At 54.1% G+C, this 12,203-nt stretch overlaps 3 protein-coding genes across 3 annotated transcripts; all 3 read left to right on the top strand.

The window, feature by feature from the left end:
- Positions 1–1,608: 1,608 nt before the first annotated feature.
- On the top strand, positions 1,609–3,297 carry J4E92_003731 (uncharacterized protein; the record flags this gene model as incomplete). Its single annotated transcript, XM_051495127.1, has 4 exons — positions 1,609–1,702; positions 1,752–1,944; positions 1,993–2,079; positions 2,127–3,297. 4 exons carry the CDS (start codon positions 1,609–1,611, stop codon positions 3,295–3,297), a joined length of 1,545 nt encoding a protein of 514 aa, XP_051354146.1.
- A 1,603-nt stretch (positions 3,298–4,900) lies between these two features.
- Positions 4,901–7,333, top strand: J4E92_003730 (uncharacterized protein; the record flags this gene model as incomplete). Its single annotated transcript, XM_051495126.1, has 1 exon — positions 4,901–7,333. One exon carries the CDS (start codon positions 4,901–4,903, stop codon positions 7,331–7,333), a length of 2,433 nt encoding a protein of 810 aa, XP_051354145.1.
- Positions 7,334–10,565: 3,232 nt separating this feature from the next.
- Positions 10,566–11,428, top strand: J4E92_003729 (uncharacterized protein; the record flags this gene model as incomplete). The annotated part of the gene is made up of 4 exons (XM_051495125.1): positions 10,566–10,694; positions 10,748–10,792; positions 10,844–10,919; positions 10,980–11,428. The coding sequence occupies 4 exons, from the start codon at positions 10,566–10,568 to the stop codon at positions 11,426–11,428; spliced, it is 699 nt and encodes a 232-aa protein (XP_051354144.1).
- Positions 11,429–12,203: the final 775 nt, after the last annotated feature.

The following is a 12,203-nucleotide window of genomic DNA, read 5'->3' as shown; positions in this document are numbered from 1 at the left end:
AGGCGGTGTTGATACGCGCAGCAAAAATTCTCTCGAGGTGAAGTAAAGGCAAAATATACTGTTTGAGCTTCTGTACACTGTCCAAGTGTCTCGTTCAGTGCAGCCTACTTACTTCAACTGTCATCCCCATTCTGGATCCAGCTTCTTACTGCCTCCTCCACCTCTTTGCAGCATCCCGTCACCCCAAACAACCCTCCCTCAACCCTAATGCTCTCTAAGCTCCACTTCTTCAACTCTTCACTAACACTCTCCACGCCATCCTCCACAACCAGCACATCAAACCCCCTGTCACTTGCCTCCCGCACCGTACTACTCACACACGCATCCGCCGTAACCCCACAAACCACCAAATTCTTCACCCCCTTCGCTCTCAACATCATGTCAAGTTCTGTATGCGCAAACGCCCCTCGTCCAGGCTTATCAATAACCAGCTCTCCTTTCGTCGGCCTCAACTCTTCAATAATCTCATGCCCCTCCTCACCACGGATCAAAAGACGCCCCAACGGACCCTGACTTCCTATTTCTGCGCCGTTGACCCGACTCCGATGGGTTTCTCGACTGCTCACTGTTGCGAGTGAGGAATCGTGACCTTCCCGTGTGTGTACGACGGGGAAGCCTGCGCGGCGGAATGTGGACAGTAAGGATGCGATGCGGGGAATCAGTGGCTTGAAACGGGCTAGAGAATAGCCTTGGGAGGAGAGGTAGCCGCCCGGGGAGAGGAAGTCGCGTTGCATGTCAATGATGACGAGGGCGGTTGTGGTGGGATATAGAGTTGAGTTATGTGGCCAGGCATATGGTGTTGTCGTGGGGATTTGAGATGCCATTGTCTCTTGGTGGTGAACTTTTGCACTGAGTGTATAGCAGAAACGAATGGATGCCGTGATGATGTGATGCAGGTACGATGATGACCATGAGGGGCTGAGATGGTGGGCATGTCGTTATCCATTTGTGCATACATCGCGTCGTCAAAGCTACTTACAATCGCATCTCCGAGCGGCAGTCTGTTACGTTCGTGTATTTCTTGTATTGTCTTGAGTGATCCTATCGCGTCGCGTTGTGATAGCCGGTTATCGGGATCGGCAGGTACCTATGCATCTCCACTCCTTCCGCAACTGCTTCAATTCTCAAACCACAACATCATCGCAATACTTCCTTTGTACACATGTTTGCAATCCGATAGCGAAGAATTTAACTCGACGGCAAAAGGCCGATGGATATTCTCAGCCGCACACATATCGCATAGCAGCCAACTTATCTCATCTACTGTACCCCACTTCTACCAGCACCCCGGTTGCTCCTCATGCCGCTTCCGCTCCCTATCTCGACCAATCCACTCCACACGCTTGATGCGCGATAAGACATGTACGAGATGCTTGGCGGCTTCCCGAAATGGAAGCACAACCTGGGGCAGATGCTCGTTATCTGGATGACGCAGGGTTCGGCCGTTGACGGCGCCATGTCGTTCAATGGCTGCGAGAAACGGGTTTGCGCGATACCCGGACAGGTATATGTATGCGGTCAGGTAACACTTGAACAGTCGCTTCCGGGCTGTTCGCATGTTCACAGTTGTCTCTTGACCTTCTTTCTGTCGGTTTTGTGATCATCGAGATGGTAGAGATGGCGCACAGCCCAGAAGAGAAGAAGATCGTGGAGGAGGCCAACAGCGACGATGACGTGCTGGCGCAGCTGGGATATACCCAAGGTAAGTTTACAAAGCCATAATCGCGAACTTGTACTGATTGCATGCACAGAGCTCAAGCGCAGCTTTGGTCTACTTGGGATGGTCGGCTTCTCGTTCAGTATTGTGACTTCATGGACCGCACTCTCTGGTGTACTCATCATTGGTGTTGAATCGGGTGGGCCGCCAGTCATGATCTGGGGCTGGCTGTGTGTCTGCCTTGTTACACTTGCTGTTGCGTACTCAATGGCTGAGATGTGTAGCGCGTATGTACACCTGTGTCTGACTATATGGCTGAGCTGACCGTCTCTAAGGTACCCTGTTGCAGGTGGGCAGTATTCTTGGGTGGCTATCCTGGCACCGACACGCTGGGCTCGCTCGATGAGTTATCTCTGTGGATGGTGTGTATTTTCAAGATGACTTCTCAATAACTTCCTAACATGAACAGGTTCATGCTGATCGGAATCATATGCATGGGCGCAGTCAACAACTTCGTCGCTACGAACTTCATTCTCGGTACCGCCCAGCTCAATTATGGCTTCACGATAGAGCGATGGCACACAGTACTCATCGCCTATCTCATCACATTCATTGCAGCGGCATCTAACATCTACCTGCCACACATCCTTAACAAGCTTTCGAAAGCGATCTTCATCTGGAATCTCACTTCCTTCGTCGTCTGTCTCATCACCATTCTGGTCACCAACGATCACAAGCAATCGGCGAGCTACGTATTCAGCGACTTCGAGAATTTCACCGGATGGAACGCGCCATATGCTACATGCCTGGGGCTACTTCAATCAGCGTTCGGAATGTGCTGTTACGACGCACCTTCACACATGACCGAAGAGATCAAGAATGCCCGGAAACAAGCTCCCCGCGCGATAGTCATGTCGGTTTACATTGGCTTCTTCACTGGATTCGTCTGGCTAGTCGCATTGTGCTTTTGCATTGGCGATCTCGAGGAGACGGGTGCTACCGCGACAGGAGTACCTGTCATTGCCATCATATTCAATAGCACGAACAGTGTGGCCGGAACATCTACATTAGCATCTATGATCGCTATCATTGCCACGGTATGCGCCAATTCGCTCATGGCTGAGGGTTCAAGAGCCGTATACGCCTTTGCAAGAGACAACGGACTCCCTTTCTCCAATGTACTAAGCAGGATCTCGACAAGATCGGTGCCGGTATACGCCATTATATTGACAGCCGTCGTCCAGATGGCTTTCAACTCCATCTACTTTGGTACCACGACCGGCTTCAATACCATCATCGCCATCGCTACACAAGGATTCTACCTGTCGTATCTTATGCCTCTACTCTCCCGCATTCTCGCCCACTTCTCCGGTAAGAAGACTCGACTGGAAGGCCCGTACTCACTCGGTCGCTGGGGCATTGTTCTCAACATTATCGGGTTCTTGTATCTGGGATTCATCTGTGTTGTGTCCAACCTACCTAGTGTCACGCCTGTGACGAGCGAGAATATGAACTACACTTCTGCAGCGACAGGAGTGGTTATGTTCATCAGCTTGATATTTTGGATCATGACTGGAAGGAAGAAGTTCACTGGGCCTGATGATGGGAATCTGTTGGATGTCGGGAGACATGTCGCGTAGGCTTCGGGTACCCCACTCGGTACCGTTTGTTGTTACTAGTGTCTCACCTCCGACGAGAGATAAATGGAGAATAGGACGTCTTTAATAATTTATCTTTTTTGACATGCTTGTGAGTCACTGTGACGCATAGCGCAAGGGTCGAGCCTCGCTACCGCCTGCGGTTAGCACAGGGTCCACGCACCTGCATCCAGGGATCGTTTGATGATCACGAATCGATACCACAGAGTCCAACCTCACAACACCCTCACAGCTTTTGGCCTGACAAGAACCCCCTCGGAAGCCGTCTCGCTTTGCCGCCGAAATACAAGGCGCGCACCATCTACAACTACCTCAGGCGACCAGTCTCACATCGTAGACACACTGTTGCACCATGTCAAAAAGAAAGAATCACCGCGAAAAGGCAAGACTCAAACGTCGACGCGAGCTTAACCAGAAAGGTTACAACATCGCCAACACAATCGAATGTCGGACTCTGCGGAAAGGAGCAAGGAAACAGATCGCACGCGAACGCGCTGTAAGACTATGGATCTATCCCTGGATCATGGCTCCGACAGGCCGATTTCGACATTCGTATCCAAAAGCCAGTTTTCTCGGCCTGCCTTCCGAGATTCGCCAACAGATCATCTACGAAGCGTTCGGCATGACGGAGCTAAGACGCATGGTTGAGTACACAGAGAACAAGGGAGCTTTGGCGGCAGCTCTGACCAAAGAGAAGGCGCAAAAGCTGAAACAACGACGAGAGACAGCAATGGGTATACCCATGTCGCAGTTCGAAAGCGACTGCATCACGATGCTACATCGATGCATTGCTGACTTCTGTTGTGTGTCGCATTTCTTACACACGGATATGGAATATGTGGGAAAGCTATGGAAGAAAGATCTGGAGAAGTCGCTCAAGTGGCAGTTCTCGGCGCCACTGAAACTGCACAAAGCGCCTACCCAGGAAATGGTTGACGTTCCGAGACGAACAAGGGGAACAGTGGTCAAAGTGAAGGGGCCGGGCAAGCATGCTAGGCGACCCCCGAAGTGTTGGAAGTGTGAGGAAAGACATCACGACAGGGATCCAGTCTGTCCGATGGCGAGATATGATATTGAGAAATGGCGGCGACTGACGAAGAAGAAGATTAAGAGCGACGACTGGATGGATACAACGCAGCCATGCTCGCTGTTCGTGGGGAAGAAGATAGTGTTTACCGACGACTAGGTGGTTGAGGTTGGTAGAATGAAAATTGAATAACAAGCCGGGAGGCTACCTTGTCGCTGAGGTGTTTAGAATCAAACTTGAAGTATAAGCCGGGAGGCGACATCTCGCTGCAGTCCGTTCAAGATTGACTGTGTTACTCAATGTAGTCCGCACCCATATTGTGGGTGAACGCAAGTCGTCTTCACCTTCACTATACTGGAGCTGCTCTTCCCAAGGCACAATAGCCAGATACAATAGCAGGAAGCTGAATTCGTGCCAGCTATTGAACAATAGAACTGGATTGGCAGTCGCCATATATCTTTCGTCCTGAGGCTCTGCTTCCATCTCTTGCTTTTTCTTCAAACCCTAATCACAACTACATCTTCATACTCACAATTCAAACAAACAACTACCTTCAAAATGGACGGCGAGAAGATGGAGTTCGGCAAGGAAAGCGACTACTTCCCTTTCCACTTTTTCCCTCCCTCCAAGCCCCTACCCCCCGCTCAGGGACCAACTGGCGCTGGCGCCAAAATGAGCTTGAGCTTGGATGTCTTCCCGGGGCCGGGGGCTGGGGACAAGGGCGCTAACTCCGGAAGCGGTGTCTTGGCATTTGCGACAACAAAGCAAGTACCCACGCTTAAAGAGAAGGATTTGTCGCGACTGGCGGAGGAGGAGAGCGACCACAACATGTCGGGGCAGGAAGAATCTGTGGAGCAGATCAGGCGAGACCGCGACGAATACAAGGAGTCACTTGACCGCGAATACGACCGATACGGCAATCTTGAGTCGCAGCACGAGCGACTCAAGGAATCACTCGCAAAGTCCAACAACGACCTCGCCGACCTACGACGCCGGCGCGAAGACACCAGTTTCCAGCTCGATCAAAGCACTTCGCTGCTTGCGCAAGAGCAGGAGAAGATCCACACCCTCGAGACGCGCAACGCAAAACTTGCCCAAGAGCTCCAGAAGAACGAGACCGCCCTCAGCGAGGCCCGCAAGCAGATCGAGAACCTCCACGCCGACGTCCAGCAAGCGCAACAAAATGTCAGAGCCGCCCTCGCCGACCGCGACGAGTACAAAGTGGAGCTCGAAGACTTGAACTTGCAGTTCAAGGATCTAACGGCGCAATGGCAGGAAGGAATGGAAACTATCGCCGAGCTGAAGGAGACACTCGAAGAGCACATCAACTTTGAGGAGAAGAACAACCTCCAGGGCGACATCGCTGAGGCCAACGCCGAGCATGAGCGCATTCTACGGGTCGTCGAAGTCAAGGACGAGCGCATCAGCCACCTCGAGTCGCTGTTGCAGAAGGAGATTGAGCGCAACCGCCATGAACTCGATGAGAAGGCTCGAGCCGCCGCTGCTTCGCCAGTCGACGATGACCGCCACATCGGCAGCATGGAGGGTACTCTTGAAGCAGAGCTCGAGAACTCCGGGATCAACGACGATGATTGGATCGCAGCCGATGCCAGCGACTACGAGCCTTATGTGCCATCGTCTGCCTCCGAGATCCACGTAGCCGCCAGCGTCGAACCGCGCGACCCATCGCCAACATCGCTGTCAACCAGCCCCGTTCACCAGGCCGCCAGCACCGAGCCCGAAGCTGCGAAATCGCCCATACAAACTGTCGATGTCCGCGAAGCTGCCAGCACCGAGCCCGAGACCGCGAGGTCGCCTACACAAACGCTTGAGGTGCGCGAAGCCGCCAGCAGCCCACCCGCCGAGCCAGCGCGCATTCCGCTCTCCTTCTACAACGTGCGCGACATCTTCAACTACGCCCCGGAGCAGCCTATTGGTGCGGTCTTGACTACCAGCACGCCAACTGCCATCAGCACCGCGCCCATCGAACCCACTCGCGTTCCGTACTCCCTCGACGACGTGCGCCGTGTCTTCAGCTATACGCCTATAGAGCCTGCTGGTTCGCCTTTGGCCCTCAGCCCGCAGAACATCACCAGCACCGAGCCCATTGAACTCGTGCGCCCTGCGCTCTCCTTCCAGGACGTGCAGAACATCGCTAGCACTGAGCCCGTCGACGCCGCTCGCGCTGGACTTTCCTTGTACGGTGTACACGACGTAGCCCGCTATGCGCCTGTGGTGCCTGCTGAGGCGCGTTTCGCCATGTACGAGGAAGAGATTACGAGCGTTTCACCCCACAGTCCTGTGTCTGTTGCCTCGACACTTTTTGGAGACGAGATCGCCAACTTTGCGCCAAGAGAGCCCGCCGTTCCTACACTCGCGCTGAGCCCAACTGGATCTGTCAGTACCAGTCCAGTTGCGCGTCAGAACTCCACCGCCGAGCTTTCTACCCAAACTGACGCACCCGCAACCACCACCGATTTCTCCGTGCAGACCGACGCACCTGCGCTCACGAGCCAAGTTCTTCCTCAGGCAGCTCTCGAGACGACGCCCGTCGAACCTAACACCGAGGTTGCCATCGCCAAGCCTGCCAACCGCATCACCCCCGTCATGGTCACCCACGAAGTCAAACCCGTCGAGCAGGCCCTTCACCAGCCCGAATATCAGCGCCCAGTCGCACCTTCGTCCAAGAAGATTGGATTCATGGGATGGATCCCCTGGTTGGTCGCGATCCTTGTGGCGCTTTACGCACTCGTTCAAGAGGCCGAGCTAGCTGCGTGGAAGAACGCGAACGGTGTCGGTTTCGGTGGTGGCTACGGAAACGTGGCTACTCGCAGTGGAGCTTACGGCAATGGTCGCCACCTCTTCGGCGTCATTCCCATCGGTATGGACATTGGCGGTTCGTGGGTGTCCGAACAAATTGCGCGACGCATGTCTGCGGCCATCTCGCTCCTCGAGGACTTGGCTGGTATCCCCGTCGAGCCTCATTACTGAGCTTGCTGGACACAACTGGCACTTGGTATGAAAGAACCGCACCTTCGACGAACCTCGACGATCTACCTAACGCGTCTCACCGCTCGCCGTCCACCATCAGTCTAATGACATCTACGACATTGTGCGAGGATCACGTTTCGACAGCCACTTACGACCAAGTTGAACTTTCCAGCAGCGTCACGACGGCGTTTACTTTAATGCTTTTCCTTTCTTTCATTGCTTCACGAAATTGCATACCCGGACCAAAATACCCATTCCCACTTTTCCGAAAAAGATGTGCTGGGACACAGCATCTACGACGGCGTTTTGTTTAGGCTCCGGCCAGTCGTTTCAGCGAGATGGACTGTTTATACCCCCAGATACCCCCCTTGACCTTTTGCTTCTTTCTACGAGCTGCGAGCTGCGAGCGACGAAGGACATGTAACCTCCCGCCGCGGGATACGATTTGTTTACCAAATCTGCGGACTTGGATACGACGTCGGCAGTTGCCCTCGAGACGAGAGATACGATTACAATTTCAGATAGCACATTAGACTAGACCATGATGATTCTTCACGCCCAACAGAAATCCCCAACCTCGTCTCTACGTGAAGCCCGATTACGCGTCGTGAATACCTCAGCTCGACAGGCAATGTCCAATTGCTGGCGGGATTGATTATCTCGATGATGATACGGTACTCCTCCGCAAGCCTTCACTGGAGGATAATGGACGTGATCCATCATCTCGGGAGGAGATGGAAGAATGCGAACCCGGAGTTGAAGAGGACACCGTTGCTTGGTCAATTCATCAGTGCCCAATATCACGCACGGCAGAGTATCAGGCAGAGTATTATAGCGGTCGGATGAATCATGAGCCTAAAGATATTCGTAAGCGGTCAGCTGAACAGAGTGAGATCGTCGCGACCGGAGAAGGTATCCTAGATGTGTCGCGGGAATCGCGTGAACTCGTGATTGTGATGTACGTTGACTTGGTATTGATATGATACTACTGGCACTATACTACTTGGTCTCTGCTATGTCTATCGCGCATCATTAACGCAATACATGCAGATTATCAGGTACACTGAGATGCAATGCATCAAGAGAGGTACATACGATTACCCCCACGCGCTTATATCTTCGAACGCAGTTGCCGGGAGTATTCGGGCCGCTCGTGACAACAGCGGAAGCATCAGCGCCCAAGGTGACGGTCGACTGCGCGGCCAAGCAGCGGAAGAGCGCATCCTTGGGTCCGAGATGGCCGGACTGGGATGCACTGTCTATGTTGGGATGTTGGGGACGATGAGGTAGATGAGGGACATGCCGTGCGAGGTTTGGATGGAGTTCAACTGGTGGGTCGGGTACCCTGACACCGGCGGATGGGGATGCAACGGAGAAGAAAGAAAGCGGTGGGTACCCTGTTCCACCATAACAATGTCAATTAAGCGGAAGGAATTCAGATGAAACTCATTGAGAAAGTGGCTCGAGGCGCAATGACCACGGGCTGCATGTCGTAGCACGGAAATGCTGTGATGGCTGGATGTCGGGCTGGCGCCTATGCCGATGCTCCTGCTCTTTTCGTCTGAAGTTCTCGACCACGAGAACAGAAGCCGACGACTTTAAAGTTTGATCTGACAGGAACAAGTGGAAATGACAGAGACGACTACCAGTAGTGAAGATATAGAGTTCCATCACGGTGGCCATTGCAGAATCGGGAGGGTGCTGGCTTGGGCAGCACGGCAGGCTGCGTGCAATCAAGAGATGCGCATCATTGAGCGTCGCAGCATACATGTGGTGACACGAAAACACGTGCTGTGCTGGCGGAGCTGCTGGACCTGATGGGTGCCTGACGAAGATTGCGCTGGAGCGGTAGGTCTGGAATTTGGACTAATGAGAACCAGCCACGACGAGGAAGCACGAGGAGATGGAGCCCTAGTGTGCGGTAGAGGGAAGTGTTCCTACTGGCAGCCCGTGCTTGAAGGCTCTGCACGCTCGAGGATAGGCTTGCACTCCGTTTTGGCCGCGGAGGCCACGATGCTGTCAAGAAGCAGAGAGCGCCGTGATGTATCGACAGATCGTCGTGCTGGGCTCGGCCGCTGATGAAGTGGCGGCGCCCGAGAGAGTGGCATGTTGGAGCGGCGGCAGCGAGTCGGTGAAGCTCTCTGGACCGACCGACGCTGGGCGCACAACGTCACAGATGGCCGAAGCGAGCGACCAGGGCGTGGCCTTGGTTGTTGTTGGGGGTGATGATGCAGGGCTCACCGGCGGACAGGTAAGAAATGTCTGTAAAAACACCAGCGGCTAGCCCCGAAAGCCTCTCCACACGCCGGCAAACCTTGAAGGGCTCGTCGAGCAGCGCAAATGGCTTTAATTTGCCCAATCACGGCTAGCAGCGCGCGCGGTAAAGAAACAAGTGCCTGCTGACAAGCGACGATGCCCGTTTGCATCACCGTCGCTAGGGCTCAGAAGGGTCAGGCTGGTCTCGGGCACCCTCGCAGTTGCTGCCCAAGCGACGCCACCTGAGGGCTGCCCAGGTCCGTCTCCACACCGTCGAATGCGCACCAGACGCTCGAGCTATGGAGACTGCTGGCCCATTCGAATAATTAGTTCGGCTGCCGACGGTACGCCGCTCTTTTCGTCTTCTTTTCTCTTCCCTTCTGCTGCTCTCCCATCGATCGCATCTCGACAGAACCAGCCTGCATCAACGCCGCCAAACCAGTGTCACAAGCCTGCTCTCAGCGTGCTGCCCAACCGCTTGACCTGCATCACCGCCATCACCCCATCGGCCAATCACCCCCCGCTCCCGCTGCAAGCCATTCTTCAGTTGCGGCTCCTCGACTCTTTGAGCACTCAGTAAAGTACTCTTCCCGTCGCCCGTACGCTGCGCATTGTCTGCCAGAGTGCGCATAGTGCTTGGATCTTAGTTCCCTCTACTTCCGAGTACCTGCTGTGACCGCCCCCACCAGGAAGCTGCATCCAGCCACGCCGTCAAGGTCCACTCTTGTCACAGGCCAGACCCCCCAAGGTGCCGGTATATTGGTCAAAACCCCGCTTCTGCGTCCTGCATCTCTGAACACCTCTCTCCTGGACTCTTTCTGGACACCTCAGCCCTCGGACTCCCAGGACTGCTTTTGCCCGTATCTTGGTTGCCTAGAGCCCCTCCATCTTAGCTCCCATAGCTTGGCCCCCATTCCAGGACTGACATCACTGTCATCTTTCTTTTCGTAACCTTCCCACACGCCTCTCAATAACCATGTCGCGCGCAAATCAGTGGTTTGTGCCAGGCGATGGCATCGCGAGAGAAGTCATCACCGCCGACATCCAGCGCTACCTGGGCCCAGATGCGCTTGTCAGGCCCGGCACAGGCACCGGAGAGTACCAGGTCCGCACATGTCTCCTTGATGCCAGTACGACGGAAAACTAACTCTCTTACAGGGCCAGCCAGGCTACTGGATAACCGCGTACCGCACTCTCACTTCGGTAGGTTGAGCCGTCGGACGGTGCTCGCGCACTTCGCTAACGAACCCCCAGCAAATGATTCAGGACTTGAAGATGGACTCTCAGCGCTGGCAACAGGAGCGCCAGCCTGGCGACGTCGGACGTGGAGGTAGCCATAGTCCTCAAGTGCGCACTACTAAGGTATCTGGGGGCTCTAACGCTTCATTAGTCGCTTACCAAGACTCTCGTACACATGCTGCTCGTCAGCATTGGGGTCCGACAAAACCGTATGAACACGGTGCGCCCAAGTCGGCGGCGGATCCCTATGACCAGCCACCTCGCCAGTCGTCAACGTCGTCTAGAGCGACAACGTATGCGTCTTCAGGCTATGGTAGCAGTGATCCCCATTATACCACGACTCCCACATCCGCGTATGGAAGTTCGCATCCAGGATACCAGGCCTCCTCCGTCTCTGCTGCTCCCAGGACCCAGCCAGCGGACCCGTACTCATCTTACCAACAGCCCAGCGGACGGGATTACCCTGCGCAGTCTGCTTATTCCTCTTACCCAGCGCAGACCCCAGACCCCTATGGACGCCAGCCGGCCACCCAAGCGACCCAGTACGCTACTCCAAGGTATTTTGGTTACTATGACGAACCCTATTTGGTCTATCGCTAAGCCCCATTAGTGCCACAGCAGCCGCTCCTGGCTACTACATTGCCTCTGACGGTCGTCGTAAGTCATTGCAGTCGTTGCGCGACTCCACAACTAACATCTCTCCCTCAGAATATCCCTTGTCGCAACAACCTCAATCGTCACGCAATCCACAGTCTGGCACCTCTAGGTACAGTACAAGATAGAGTCCATCTCCATTGACGGCCTTGTCCTTGTTCCTGCGTCGATATACCGAACCCGGAGATACCCCTTCTTTCCAAGCTACTGGATGGTGCTCTGGAGTCTGGCCACTCTAATGTTTTAATGGATCCATCTTCTACCCTCTGGGTACCGTAGGGAGTTTGCCATTACCAAAAGCATCCGGACAGATTTGTTTCCCTGGGACTTAAGCCATGGACCCATACCTCCCCCAGCCTGGCGGAGCAGCCCACAGGAGCATTTACTACCCGGATTTTCTTTGTTTTTGATCTTATGTACGTTAATTGGGAAATTGGGTTTCGTTTCTCATTCTCCTCACACGACTGGATCTTTGCTCTGCGGGATGCGGAACCAATTCCTGCCATGGATCTTCCAGCCTCCATCTGGACATGTATTCCGCTCATGGCTGTCATTATCATGCAATTGCATCAATTCCCCGGATTCTGCTTTTCTTGCTATGTATATACCTACGACACGGGCGTTGCTCCACGAAGTCGATGTTTACGAATGAACGGTTATCTGCCCATGCACAGCATGCGTAGATGTAAACACCACTGTGCCCATCACATTGCTTTGATCC

Source organism: Alternaria infectoria (genome assembly GCF_024043175.1).
Source record: "Alternaria infectoria strain BMP 0036 chromosome Unknown scaffold_5, whole genome shotgun sequence".
NCBI classification, from domain to species: Eukaryota; Fungi; Ascomycota; class Dothideomycetes; order Pleosporales; family Pleosporaceae; genus Alternaria; species Alternaria infectoria.
This window is presented reverse-complemented; position numbering and strand designations above follow the sequence as displayed.